This window comes from Hippopotamus amphibius, chromosome 17 (genome assembly GCF_030028045.1).
Source record: "Hippopotamus amphibius kiboko isolate mHipAmp2 chromosome 17, mHipAmp2.hap2, whole genome shotgun sequence".
Classification (NCBI taxonomy): domain Eukaryota; kingdom Metazoa; phylum Chordata; class Mammalia; order Artiodactyla; family Hippopotamidae; genus Hippopotamus; species Hippopotamus amphibius.
In genome coordinates this window covers 23407936-23420691 of record NC_080202.1, presented here as the reverse complement: position 1 = coordinate 23420691, position 12756 = coordinate 23407936, and the positions used below count along the sequence as shown (strand labels likewise).

The window sequence follows — 12756 nt, the reverse complement described above, 5'->3', positions numbered from 1 at the left end:
ACAAAAAAGATAGACGAACACCACAGGAACCATCAAATTATTATGAATAACCCTTGCATTTGCACTCAGGGCAAGAAACAGCTCTAGTTTATGTCATCATTCTGGCATGTTTTTCTTTGATTAGAGATTTTGCCACCTTGCTAACTTAAATTATATACATTTACAAAGGCAAATTATACTGCTTAACTTATCCTAGCCATAAAATGCTTTTAAATAAAACATGAAAGTAACACAGACAAAAATGGACAAAGTCCACCAAATCCATTCCCCTTTAATGCAGTTACCATACAGTGATCCTGTCACCATCAAATCAAACTAATCAATTTAGCATCAGAAAGATGGTGAATCAAATTTTAGCCACTATCCCTGTAAACATGAAAACATCTTTATTAAAGGCTCAATGGATTTAAACAGCAAAAGTGAACATAATGTCCTGATATGTTATATGGACAAGAAGAAAACACTACAGCTAAGGTCAAACATCAGTGGGAAAGGGCTAAAAGTGATAAATCCATGACATTAACCACTGCAGTCTTTTTAATACAATCCAGCATAACCTAAAAACAGCTCTGTTCTTCAACTGAACTATTTATCAGAGACAAAAATGTCTTCTTGACAAAAAACAGATTCACTTTAATAAAAGAAAGGAAGACAGTATTATACTGTGGAAATCTTACTGCTTAAAAAATATTTATAATTCCGTAAAAATGCACATAGCAACTTATTTTTATTTCCTATCTTTTAACAGAATTTTTAAATCAATCAAAATTTCAGAGTACGTTACAAGTAGGAACGAAAAGAGATTATGCTCCCAACAAATTATAGAAAAGATAAAATTTTTCAGGTTGAGCAACACTGCCACTTCTTTAACTTTTAAAAGCTAACACTTCTATGATTCTTATTTCCTAATGAATAATTTTACTTGTTTCCAGTGTTAACAATGCACTTATCACAGAAAAATGAACTTTTGTACAATCTACCGTCCATTTCCATATATCAAATGTGAGAATTCCAATTAAAAGTTATAAAAAGTTAATAAAGAACTGGGGTGGGGGGGCGGGGGGGGAACCAAACAAACCACATTTGAAAACACAAGACCTAATGCTATGCTTTTCATATACATTACTTTAAATTTTTCTTTTTATGCATTACATAAATTAATGAGTTATAGCTCTATTTCATCAAAAATAAGAGATAACATTTTCGACTTTTAAATCACCGCAAATCAGTATGTCAACAAATGCTAGATGTTTAACAGACTTAACGTACACGCACCAAACTAGACAATGCTGAGGAGGGTTGTTAGTACTCAGTAAATGTGGGTGGCCTTGGAGGTGAATGAATTAAGAATCAAAGGACAAAAGAAAATATTTTTTACTTTAACACTCATAAAACACTAAGGGTTTATATATTTAATTCCAGTTTAAAAAGAGAACATCTGTATGTGTCTATCAACTCGAGCTAATTAACACAACTTAAAAAAAAAGTCATTACAGTCAACTGAAAAGTTTGCTAGCACTTCATTAAAAAGAGTTTTAAACAGGATATACAAGCCTGTAACATATTTGGTTAACCACAAAGTTAAGATGGGAAACGCAGAGAATTATATTTTTCAGATTTTAAATAAAATATAATAGATTCAGTAACCCAGAATTTGAAAGATTTTTTTGCATGTTTTAATTGAAGCACAATCCATATTTTTTTCAAATGCCACTTGATCTTACTATAGGAATTAGTATATTAGTATATGAGTACCAGCCAAATGTAATCTTTCATCAACATGTAGAACCATATATACTAGAAACTGATTTTCTCAAAAGAACATGCAATATTTGGGGTTAATATTTTAATGGCTCACATAATTATGTTCTGAAAATAGAATTAAATATAAATTACATATAAAATTAAAATAATTTCTATTTCCAAATCCTGCTCTACTCCTATCTCATTCTAGAAATCAATTTTAGATTGTGTATTTATAGCAAGGATCACAAACTATTAAAATTACCTTCCTTTCAGAAAGGTATTTTAAAATTCATGACTATGGGGACTTCCCTGGTGGTCCAGTGTTTGAGACCCCCTCTTCCTATGCAGGGGGTACAGGTTCGATCCCTGGTCAGGGAGCTAAGATCCCACATGCCCCATGGCCAAAAAACCAAAACATAAAACAGAAGCAATACTGTAACAAATTCAAAGACTTAAAAAATGGTCCACATTAAAAAAAAAATCTTAAAAAAAAATTCATAACTATGATTCAAAAGAAAATACTGCTTATGAGTGCATGAGGGAGAAAAAACAAAACCCAACTGGTTTCTTTCTAGCAAGACTTACATGCATAGATCATATTTTTCCACGTTTATAAGCACTCCTAAATGTTTTCTAGACCTAGCCTATAAAAATTTGTTTTATGTGAAGCTATAAGATCTTATAAAAAGCTATTACCATTTATGTATTCTAATACACTATTTAAGATTTTGTGTATTTTTTCATATTTATAAGGAAGTACCTGTAATAAAATTTTTAATAAAATTTATTAACATTATTGTCATTTATAATCATTGTAATTAGTCATAATTAATCTGATTTAAGTTAAAACAAGTGTCATTTAAAAAAAGAAAGCATTAAACAGTATAAAAGAGATATATAATTATTTATTTATGGAACAAATGTCCTAATGAAGAGATAACAAGAGAATTCTATAGAACCTCAATTCTACCTTCAGGTTTGATACATTAACAATGCTTGAAATAATAGGTTTTAACATGTTACTCATCATTTTTTAAAACGTTCTATGCCATTTATAGTTATTATAAAATATTGGCTATATTCCCTGTGTTGTACAATAATTACTCATCATTTTTTGAAAAAAACAAAATTTTAAACCTTAATTTTCTACAATTCCAAATTAACACATCTCCAAGGCCAAATACAATCTGTATGATCTTGATCCCAAATGATATTCTTAGTCGCTCCATCTTCTGCACAAAATGAACATTACACGTGTCACAAGTTCTTACCTGGCCCTCTCCAACTGTTTCAGTGTCGATTACTGTGATGATGCCTGGGACCAGAGGACTCCGCCTTGAATTACTATGGATGGCAACATCATCTTCTGTCACACCTGAAGGCAGCGTGCCTGTCAGCTGAGTCACCACTTTCCCAACCATTGTCAGGCCAGTTTTCAATGTCTATACAATGAAAGGTAAAACGTATGACTTCACATCAGTATTTGGACTCTAAATAGAAATATGTGTTCTGTTAATTCACATTAAATTCTTTATTCTCTAACAAGCTTATATGTAGCAGCGCACTGTCACAGAAATTCAGTCTGACTTTTTATACAATCTTAAATTTTAGTTAGAAAATTAGTATTAGCTTGAGAGAATGGTATCAGTAGATTCCTTGAAGTCAGCATGGTGAGAATAATGCCATAGGTAAATAATTAGAGTTTGTTTCACATGAGGAAACAATTATATTTTTATTAAAAATACTTATTTTTGCCCTCTCCTCAATGCATAACTTAAAATATGTGAAATATTAAGAAGTAGGAACTATGATGTTCTATTTTTTAAACAGTATAAATCTAATTTTCAGTCAACTTTTTAGCATGAAAAAGACTGAGATACTGGTAGAATCCATATGTGAAAATGACTGATTTCAAATTAAATCTATAATATGATGTTATATAATAATTTACATCAAGATTTGGCATGTAGAAAATATGGTCTCCATCTAAGATACTTACTACTAGGTGAATGAAATATCATATAAAATTTATATGAAATATCATATAAAAGAATCTAAGAAGATTCTTTTCTCTCTGGTAAAAGAAAATTTAATGTAATGCTTCTAATATATTATTTCAATTAAAGACAACTTAACTGAAGTTTAATAATTACATTTTAGTTTCATAATTACATTTTAGTTTCACTTCATTAAAAACAAACAGATGTGGGACAGGGAGGGTGGGGGGGAGTCGAGGGAGGGAGGGAGGGAATATGGGGATATGTGTATAAAAACAAATGATTGAACTTGGTGTACCCCCCAAAAATAATAATAAATAAATAAATAAAAGGGGGAAAAAAAACCAAACAGATAAAACTAACTCATGTGTGAGTATCTTTTCTTTCATGTGAATCTCATCTGATTATCTTATAACCATTAACAAACAATCATGTTAAGTAACAGGGTTTTTTCTTTATGTCTGAAAGGGAAGAAAGCAAAAACAAAGAGAAAATCATGTGATTCAGAAACACATCAGCATATCTAATCATTAGAGCCAAAATAAGTTGTCTAGATTACATGGACACATCAAAAATTATGTATGATATAATAGACACACATCCTCATATTGTGAGGAGAAGTTTTTATTAAAATACTTCAAATTAATCTTCAATAACGTGACTTGCTCTTTTTAAAATAATTATGGCCCTATACTCTGGCATATGCTATAACTAAATTTTAAAATGTATATTATACACACAGCATTTCGAATATTATATAAATTGTAGACAAAGTAGGTTGTTTATAAAGGCCTAAATGTAATTTAAGCAACAATCAGATGGAACTGAAAAAAGGAAACATACATAATATAGGTATTATTTTACTGTAGCTATATTCCATGGCTATGTTATCATTGCCTGGCTATTTGAACTCGGCAATGGTCAAGGCCCTTTAACAGAAATGATCCGGATAGATCTCCTCAAACACCTCGGGTGGCTACAGAAGTTAAGGAAAATGGCAGCTCAAATAGCCAGGCAATGATAAAGCCAGAATTCAAAACTAGGACTATCTCCATTATCCAGTATTGCCTCGTAATCTATTCCTGTTACTACTTGTGATCTCACATTTCATGAATTCAGTATACAAACGTATACTGGGAAAGAAAAAAGGAAAAATGAAGACCGTAATAGTGTATCCTAATAAATACTTAAATAAAATGACCAGCAAAGCCATTTGCTGAATTCAAGCAAAATGATATAACTTATAGCTGACTAAAACCAAGAAAAAGCCACAAATCAATTGTAACTGTTTTGTTTAGTGCTAAAAACTCAAACTGTAGTGATTATAAAACACATTAGTGTTCCTCAATTAGCAGCCAAACATTTGCTTCAATAATTCACAAGAAATGACTTACACAAAGTCTGTTAGAGTGTTGTCAAGAAAGCCTCTGAAGGACCAACAAAACCAGGCGCCACAGTGTATTGATGTCAAAAGCTGGCCAGGAAGCCTGATTAACCTCTGAGATGCCTCAGCTGATGTACTTACTCCATAAATGCTAATGGAGATGCTCCCACTTACACGGAGCTATCCCTTTATCAAAGGAATGCCTTTCAGGTTTAAAGTCTTTGATTGTATATCCTCCCCATTTGCCCCTGAGCTTATTATTTCATGCTCTTATACCAATGAAAAGGAATGAAACTAAAATAACTGGAGCACACAGAAAGTGGGAAGTAATGTAGCAAAGCAAACGACAAGATAAGGGGAAAAGTTAATATAAGAGACACAGGCAAAAACTCCAAAAAGAGGGCAAAAACAGAGTAGTATATTTTATAGTCAAAGGCTAATATTACAGGAAGAATTAATGATGTTTCTCACCAAAAAAAACCTCTTTGGACCACTGCTGAGTGAACAAAAAACTAAACCCAAAATTTAACAGTCATCAAATCTGTACTTTGTGCAGTAAATGAGTGCAGGGTGTGAGAGAGGAGTGCTGGAAGCTTTCTACATTAGCAAAGACCTTTGCCTTTAGGAGAAATTTGTTTCCACGTTAGAATCAAACATATCAATGAGCACTAGTGTCCTCACAATCTTAAGAATAGTACAAGAATATTCATAGAACTAATCTGTACTGTAAAATGCTGAACATAAGACTATAACGAACATGTCAGATAACCTACTGTGACCAAAAATGCAAACGACCATGGTTCTTATTCTGTTCTGTTGCAGACAAATTTGCCAGAGGGTCACTAGTCATCTTTAACCTTTCTCAAGCCATATCAGTTGTCCTCCCTATCCATTAGGACTAATGGTGCTGCTCTCACGAAAGCTGTTAGTTGTCATTAAGAAGTTATCAGATAACAGGAGAAAACAGAGCCATTTTTATTAAATCAATTTACCATGCCAGGGTTAAAACACATTAAAAGGAAAAATCAAACAGAACAGTTATAGGGTAACTAGAATATATGGACCAAGATTTAATAAATGTTTCAAAATAATCCAGTTTGAACAATTTCAATATTAAACTTTTTCCTTCAACACGACCTCAGAGAATTTATCATTATTATAGTCTTTATAAGGAAAGCCAAATAAATTACTTGGAAAGATAAATTTTAAGTGCTATTTGAAAATCCGGGAAAAAAAAATTATTTCCTCGCAGGCACTCCAAGCACATATACAATTAATATATACTTAAATTGTAATGTGAGACAATAAAAATTTAATAATTAATCCTATAAAACAAAGTGGTTAACCTCTGTGAAGCCACATAAGAAGCTGTCATCAGAGAGAGAAATATATTAATGATTACTCTGTCAGAGAAAATGATTTAGTATTTTCTTAAGAAGCACATACTATATGGCTTTAAATATTTTCCATGTTATATCTCAACAGATATCATATTACCCAGAAATTATTAAAATGGTAAAAAAATAATAAGAAATTTTATTTTCTATTTTTCAATAATAACAGGCTACATAAATCAGATCAATCCTACCAATGAAAACAAGTAGGAAAACTGGGGAGATTTTTTTTCTTAAACTCTGCTTGAAGGTACTGAATATTTAACAAACTACTGATGAGTTACAAGGTCCAAATGCAAGAGAACAAGAAATCCAGCTATATAAACTGGTATTTAGGCCTAAATGCACTGCATGATTCTAGAGGGGGCTTCTAAGAGACTGAGTGGTGCTTTTGATAGACTTGTGGAACTAGGTGGTCATGTTGAAGGGGGACTACTTTCCCTGCATGCTTTGGGTTGAAACATAAAGGGACATGCAATAGAAATAAGAGTGAAGCTATAGTAATCAGGGTCTCATAGCTATTTCAGGTGACCTTTATTTAAATAATTTAAGGAATCTCAATCCCTGAAATTAGATTAACTTGATTCAAGCCTGAGAGTGTCACAGAACTGATATCAACTCAAACTGTTTCTACAGATCTTTTAAATAAATTTTAGCAAACAAGGAGTCAATACATCATAAATGAGAACTAACAGAAACACTAAACAACAAAAACACAACAAAAAGGGAGCCAGATGTTGGAGCGATCAGAAACAGACTAAAATGACCATGTTTACTGTGTTTAAACAGTTTGGCAATTTGAGAATAACTGAATTCTAGAGAACCAGGAACTATCACTATTTACTAAAATGTTTTATCAATACATGTATGTTCAATTTTATCAAAACCTTTTGGTGCATATATTGAGATAAAATGTATCATGTTTTCTTTTATTCTGTTAATGTGGCAAATTCCAATCACTGATTTTGAATTATAAACCAACCTTATACTGTGGAAGTATCCCAAATAGATTGTGACATATTAGCCCTCCGCATACTTTTATTTTCTGCTAGTTATTTTGTTAGGATTTTTCATACCTATGTTAATGAGTAAGACAGAACTATAGCTTTCCTTTTTCACAATGCTCTTGTTAAGTTTCTATATCAAGGTGATCTTGCATCAGAAAACAAGATTAGGCATAATCTGACCTTTTTATTCCACAGAAGAGTCTTTGTAATACTGCCACTGTTCATTCTTTTTTTAAAGTATAGTTGATTCACAATATTGTGTTAGTTTCAGGTGTACGGCAAAGTGATTCAGTTATGTATATATTTTCAGATTATTTTCCATTATAGGTTATTACAAGATATTGAATATAGTTCCCTATGCTATACAGTAAATCCTTGTTGTTTACCTATGCCATTGTTTATTCGTAAACATTAGAAAGAATTCTCTGGAGAAGGTTTCTAGATCTGAAGCTATCTTTGTGAGATTTTTCTTTTTTTATAAATTTATTTATTTATTTATTTTATTGGCTGTGTTGGGTCATTTTTTGCTGTGCGCGGGCTTTCTTTTTAGTTGTGGTGAGTGGGGGCTACTCTTCGTTGTGGTGCTCAGGCTCCTCATTGCCGTGGCTTCTCTTGTTGTGGAGCATGGGCTCTAGGTGCATGGGCTTCAGTAGTTGCAGCACTTGGGCTCAATAGTTGTGGCTCACAGGCTCTAAAGCACAGGCTCAATAGTTGTGGCGCAAGGGCTTAGTTGCTCCGTGGCATGTGGGATCCTCCTGGAGCAGGGATCGAACCCGTGTCCCCTGCATTGGCAGGCGGATTCTCAACCACTGCGCCACCTAGGAGGCCCCTGATTTTTCTTTTCTTAGTAAAGTTTTATACCCACTTAGAAAACAAAGTACAGGAATTATAAGTGTACATCAGGATAAATTTTCACAAGTGAACATACTAATATAATAGGAGTATAAGCCATACTGTAACAGTAAAAATTATAATATATTTATAATTATACTACTTAATTACAGAAGTCATTTTTATGTTCTTATCATGGAAAACTGGAAGTTTCTAATATCCAATAACTTGGCAGGAGAAATTACATTCTGGAGGCAGGGAATCATCCCAACTCTCCAATCTTTTCTATATAAAATATCCACAACTTGAATGAGAGGTGAAGGATCATTTTAGATTCCTAAGATTTTAGGAAAACAATTTGATAGTATTTTCAAAGAAATCCCAAAATATTCATACTCTCTAACTCAGGAATCCATAGGTACACAGAAAAAGATTATATAAATATAAGAAAAATGTTTTCAAAAATATTTCTTGACATTTAAGTTAAATATAAGTTAAAAGAGCAGAGTACAATATATGATTGGACATTTTAAGACTAGCGAAAAATGGGTGACTTTTACATTCACAGCTATATTTTTCCTTTATTTTATAATTTTATACACAAGAACATGAAAAAGCACTAAAATCAGCCTAAAGTAAACAAAAAATTAAACATTAATCACTTTATTCAGGAGTTAATGGCAGAATCTTATCTATTGTCAGAGGTGACAATGAATTGCAATCAACACCAATTCCACTGGTGACCAATGGCCTACTAAGGTGTTGTCATCAACGTAATTTCATAGTTTAAATGTGGAAGACATGAGTATATTCCCCAAGTTCATAACACTGTGGTATAGAATAGTGGGGAGTTTGGCCTTGTTCTTTTCAAAGCATATTAAGTCTAACGTCATTCCAGCAAGTCTACTTTCAGCTAACAGTTAAACAGTTAAACAGTTACTGAATGAAGCAGGTCACTTTCCTTCTATGTAGGCACACAAACATACAATTATAGCAAACAAGAGCTGAAAAGTTTACCCTCTGTCACATAAGCGAGAATGATTCAGAACAACGACACAACGCGCTATCCTGACAAAAAGTGTGTGACACAGATAAGTCAGACAGGAATTAACACTTGAGAACTAGATCTCATTGGTATATTTTGTGGACCTATTATAAATTAGCTAAACACTGATGCTGTCTAATTATTGTTTCAGATTTCTCTTCACTGAAATAACCATCATAAGTTTTTCATACAGTGGAGGAAAGTAAGCCATTCTTATAAAGATTCTGAAATCTAAAATGTATGGTGCTGTAAGCAAAAAGCCATGTAATACCTCCCTTTGAGTGAAAAATATGTAATGCTTCTTGCATCAAACCACACCATGTTTGCATTTGTGATCAATCTTGAAATATTTTTGTATTTGTTTTACATAAAACAGTGTGACCTTTGATTCCCTCCCTGTGGTTTGTTTTAAACTGTTGGTTTTTTCTGAGTAGTTGTGCTTTCTATTACATGCTGTCATTTAGATTCACTGTGTCATCCCTATTATTAGAATTGTTTTGTTGTATACTTCACAATTCAAAAGGATGGTGATTATAAGGATACCTTATAATCAGCATAAAGTTTACGAGCCATCATCAAAATTAACCCTCTCACATACACAAAAAGAACTCACTTGACAAACATGCAGGGGGCAGCTCTGTGACATGAAAGAATCTCTGAGTGTGCCAGGGGTTTCACTCAAGTTTTTTTAAGGAATAATATTCTTTTTATGTCAAGAAGATTCATAAATGTTCAAAAATACAAAAGGATGTCAGTATAGGTAGCATGATGCAAATCACAGGAAAAAAAAAAAAAAAGAATCCAGAAGTCACTTACTTAAAACACGTAAAACTTCCTTCCAAAGTAATTAGATTACAGACTTTGACCTAGCTAACAGACTTAAATATTTTAAATTGGATAAATACAAACCTTATAATCATTACAACAGAATATAAAGTATGATTTAGGAACCTTAAGAGATTCAATACCTAATCATTTAGTCACCAGTTCTCTTGAGTGACAAAATAATTCTGACTTACTTCTTAAGTTTGTTCGACATTTGTGAATGAAAAGGGAAGGGACAATCTCAGTACAATTCAGGAGAGAAATGTGATAATTACTCTGCAGAATCGCACCTCCCAGAGACTACTGGATACTCACTTTGGCAGCGCTAATGACTGTGGCAGTATAAGACTGAATGTTGTCTCCACAGGCTCCACCACGGGACTGATGACATCTAATCAACTGGAGAGAGACAGAGACCAGAAAGTCATTTCTATTAAACTGTTTAACTCTACAGGCTCTTAGGACAGAGCTTATTTACCATGCAGAATGATGGTGGTGGGTGGGAATGTTTGCCAGAGTGTTTTTCAGACAAACAGCTAAAAACCCTGCTGAAACACTTTTTCCCCTTTTTATAATCTACAGTGCCACTCAGGCAGTTTCATGCTCAAACATGATTTTTAATTGCAAGATGAATAGTCTTTAAGAATTCATAAACTCTGAAATGGTAGGATTTGCGATCTGGCAGACTTTTCACAAATAAATTTTAGAAACATAATCAAAGGACTTAGCCATGACTTCCTAACATTAAATATTTAACATGCTAGCAAATCGGAGGTTTTGTCCTGTTAATTCCTATATAAAGATTGTAAAAGGAAACTTTAAAAAATAGACAAAAGAATGTGCCGTATTTCCATTTTCAATTGTGTTTGTGGGAAAGTGGCACAAATGAAGCATAAATCAACTATGACACATATAGTAGCTGTCCACTTCAGAGGGCTCGCTAGTTTTAACGTTAAAATGAACAAGGCATGCCCTTATTCATGTCTGATGTAAATAAATCAACCTGCCAATTTTCAAAATGAATCACTAGTTTGACATGCATAATTCTCCCATGTGCTGAGCAATAAACCAAGACTAAATTCTCCACTGCTCCTACGCTTCCTAAATTTAGTTTAAAAAAAAAATCAGAAAAAGAAAGGGAAATGTAAAAATCATTAGCCAGACGTTTACACTTAAAATTTTTAATAAAATGGCAATAGTCGACTATTAGAACAGCTCCACATTGTGATAGGAATTATTAAAGACCTACAGAATTCAGAAAGAATCCTCCTCTTCCAAAATATACAAAAAAAAATGCTTTACATATTTTAAAACCAGGTCACAATATGTGAACCTTTTATTCTTTTATTTTAAAATCAAAATTTTCTTCATCACTGACACTATTAAAAAAAAATATTCCTTAAGACAATAGTGGTGAGGAATTTTCCAAATCACAGGTGTTGGCAAATGTAGTTTCAAACAGGGGAAAAGAGAGAGTTTGAAAAGTGATCATTTTAGCTAATGAAAAGAATCTCTCAGTCATTCACCCACTAACTCATTCATTCATTCACAAATATACATTTGAAGAATTATGAAAATTATCCCTCTGCTGCCTCCTGCAGCATGTGTAAGGAAAAACATTATGTTAGAAATCTTTTCTCTGCTTCAGGTAATTAAAATAATCAGGGAAAACAAGCAATACTATCACCTTTTCAATTTGACTAAATCTGAGTCAGCATTTCTACATAAACATAACTAAGCCAGAAAGTTGTCTGAAACTTAGACCCATTACAAAAACTATATTTGCATCTCAGTACATCAAAATAAAAGATGAGTCAGAAATTTCTGTGGCGCAAAACTCTATTATGGGGACTTTCCTGGTGGCCCAGTGGTTAAGACTCCACGGTCCCAATGCAGGGGGCCCAGGTTCGATCCCTGGTCAGAGAACTAGATCCCATATGCCTCAACTAAAAGCTTGTGTGTCACAACTAAGGAGCCTGCCTGGTGCAACTAAGACCCAGCATAACCAAATACATTAATTACAAAAAAAAAAAAAAAGAAGGAAACTCTCTCATGCCTAAATCCTAGGAAATACTGGTGAGTAAAAAAGCAATGTACAAAAGATCATGTGTGTGTATGTGTGTTTATAAAGTTATCTTTGGGGAAATAAAGAGGACTATAAATATATGTATAACATGTGATAAAATACATAAGCATATAAATAAATATAAAAACAAATGTACATAATTATGTATCAAATGAAAATATAACAACAGTGACAGAAGGCAGAAAAAAGAGGGATAAAGGACAAACTAACTAAAATAACCTAAGAAGGGAATTCCCTGGTGGTCCAGTGGTTAAGACTCAGCGCTTTCACTGCCATGGGCCTGGGATCAACCCCTGGTGGGGCACAGCAAAAAATAAATACATACATAAATAAAATACTTATGAACACAGTATTTGATTACATACCTTCAGTTTTAGGCAGTAATAAAAGTAGAGAATTGCAAGAAAATCCTGAACTCTTTTTAGTTGGTTTGATTTTTGT

At 32.8% G+C, this 12756-nt stretch overlaps 1 protein-coding gene across 9 annotated transcripts in view; it reads right to left on the bottom strand.

The window, feature by feature from the left end:
• BCAS3 (BCAS3 microtubule associated cell migration factor) overlaps positions 1–12756 on the bottom strand; it is a 546169-nt gene that overhangs the window by 386897 nt on the left and 146516 nt on the right. For 8 of the 9 annotated variants that reach the window (XM_057713964.1, XM_057713962.1, XM_057713969.1 and 5 more), the window contains exons 11-12: positions 10545–10628; positions 3018–3188 (exon numbers count right to left, since the gene is read on the bottom strand). In XM_057713964.1, coding sequence (XP_057569947.1) covers positions 3018–3188; positions 10545–10628 — 255 coding nt within the window. The remainder of the gene's footprint in view (positions 1–3017; positions 3189–10544; positions 10629–12756) is intronic. The other variant, XM_057713968.1, reaches the window with a different exon arrangement.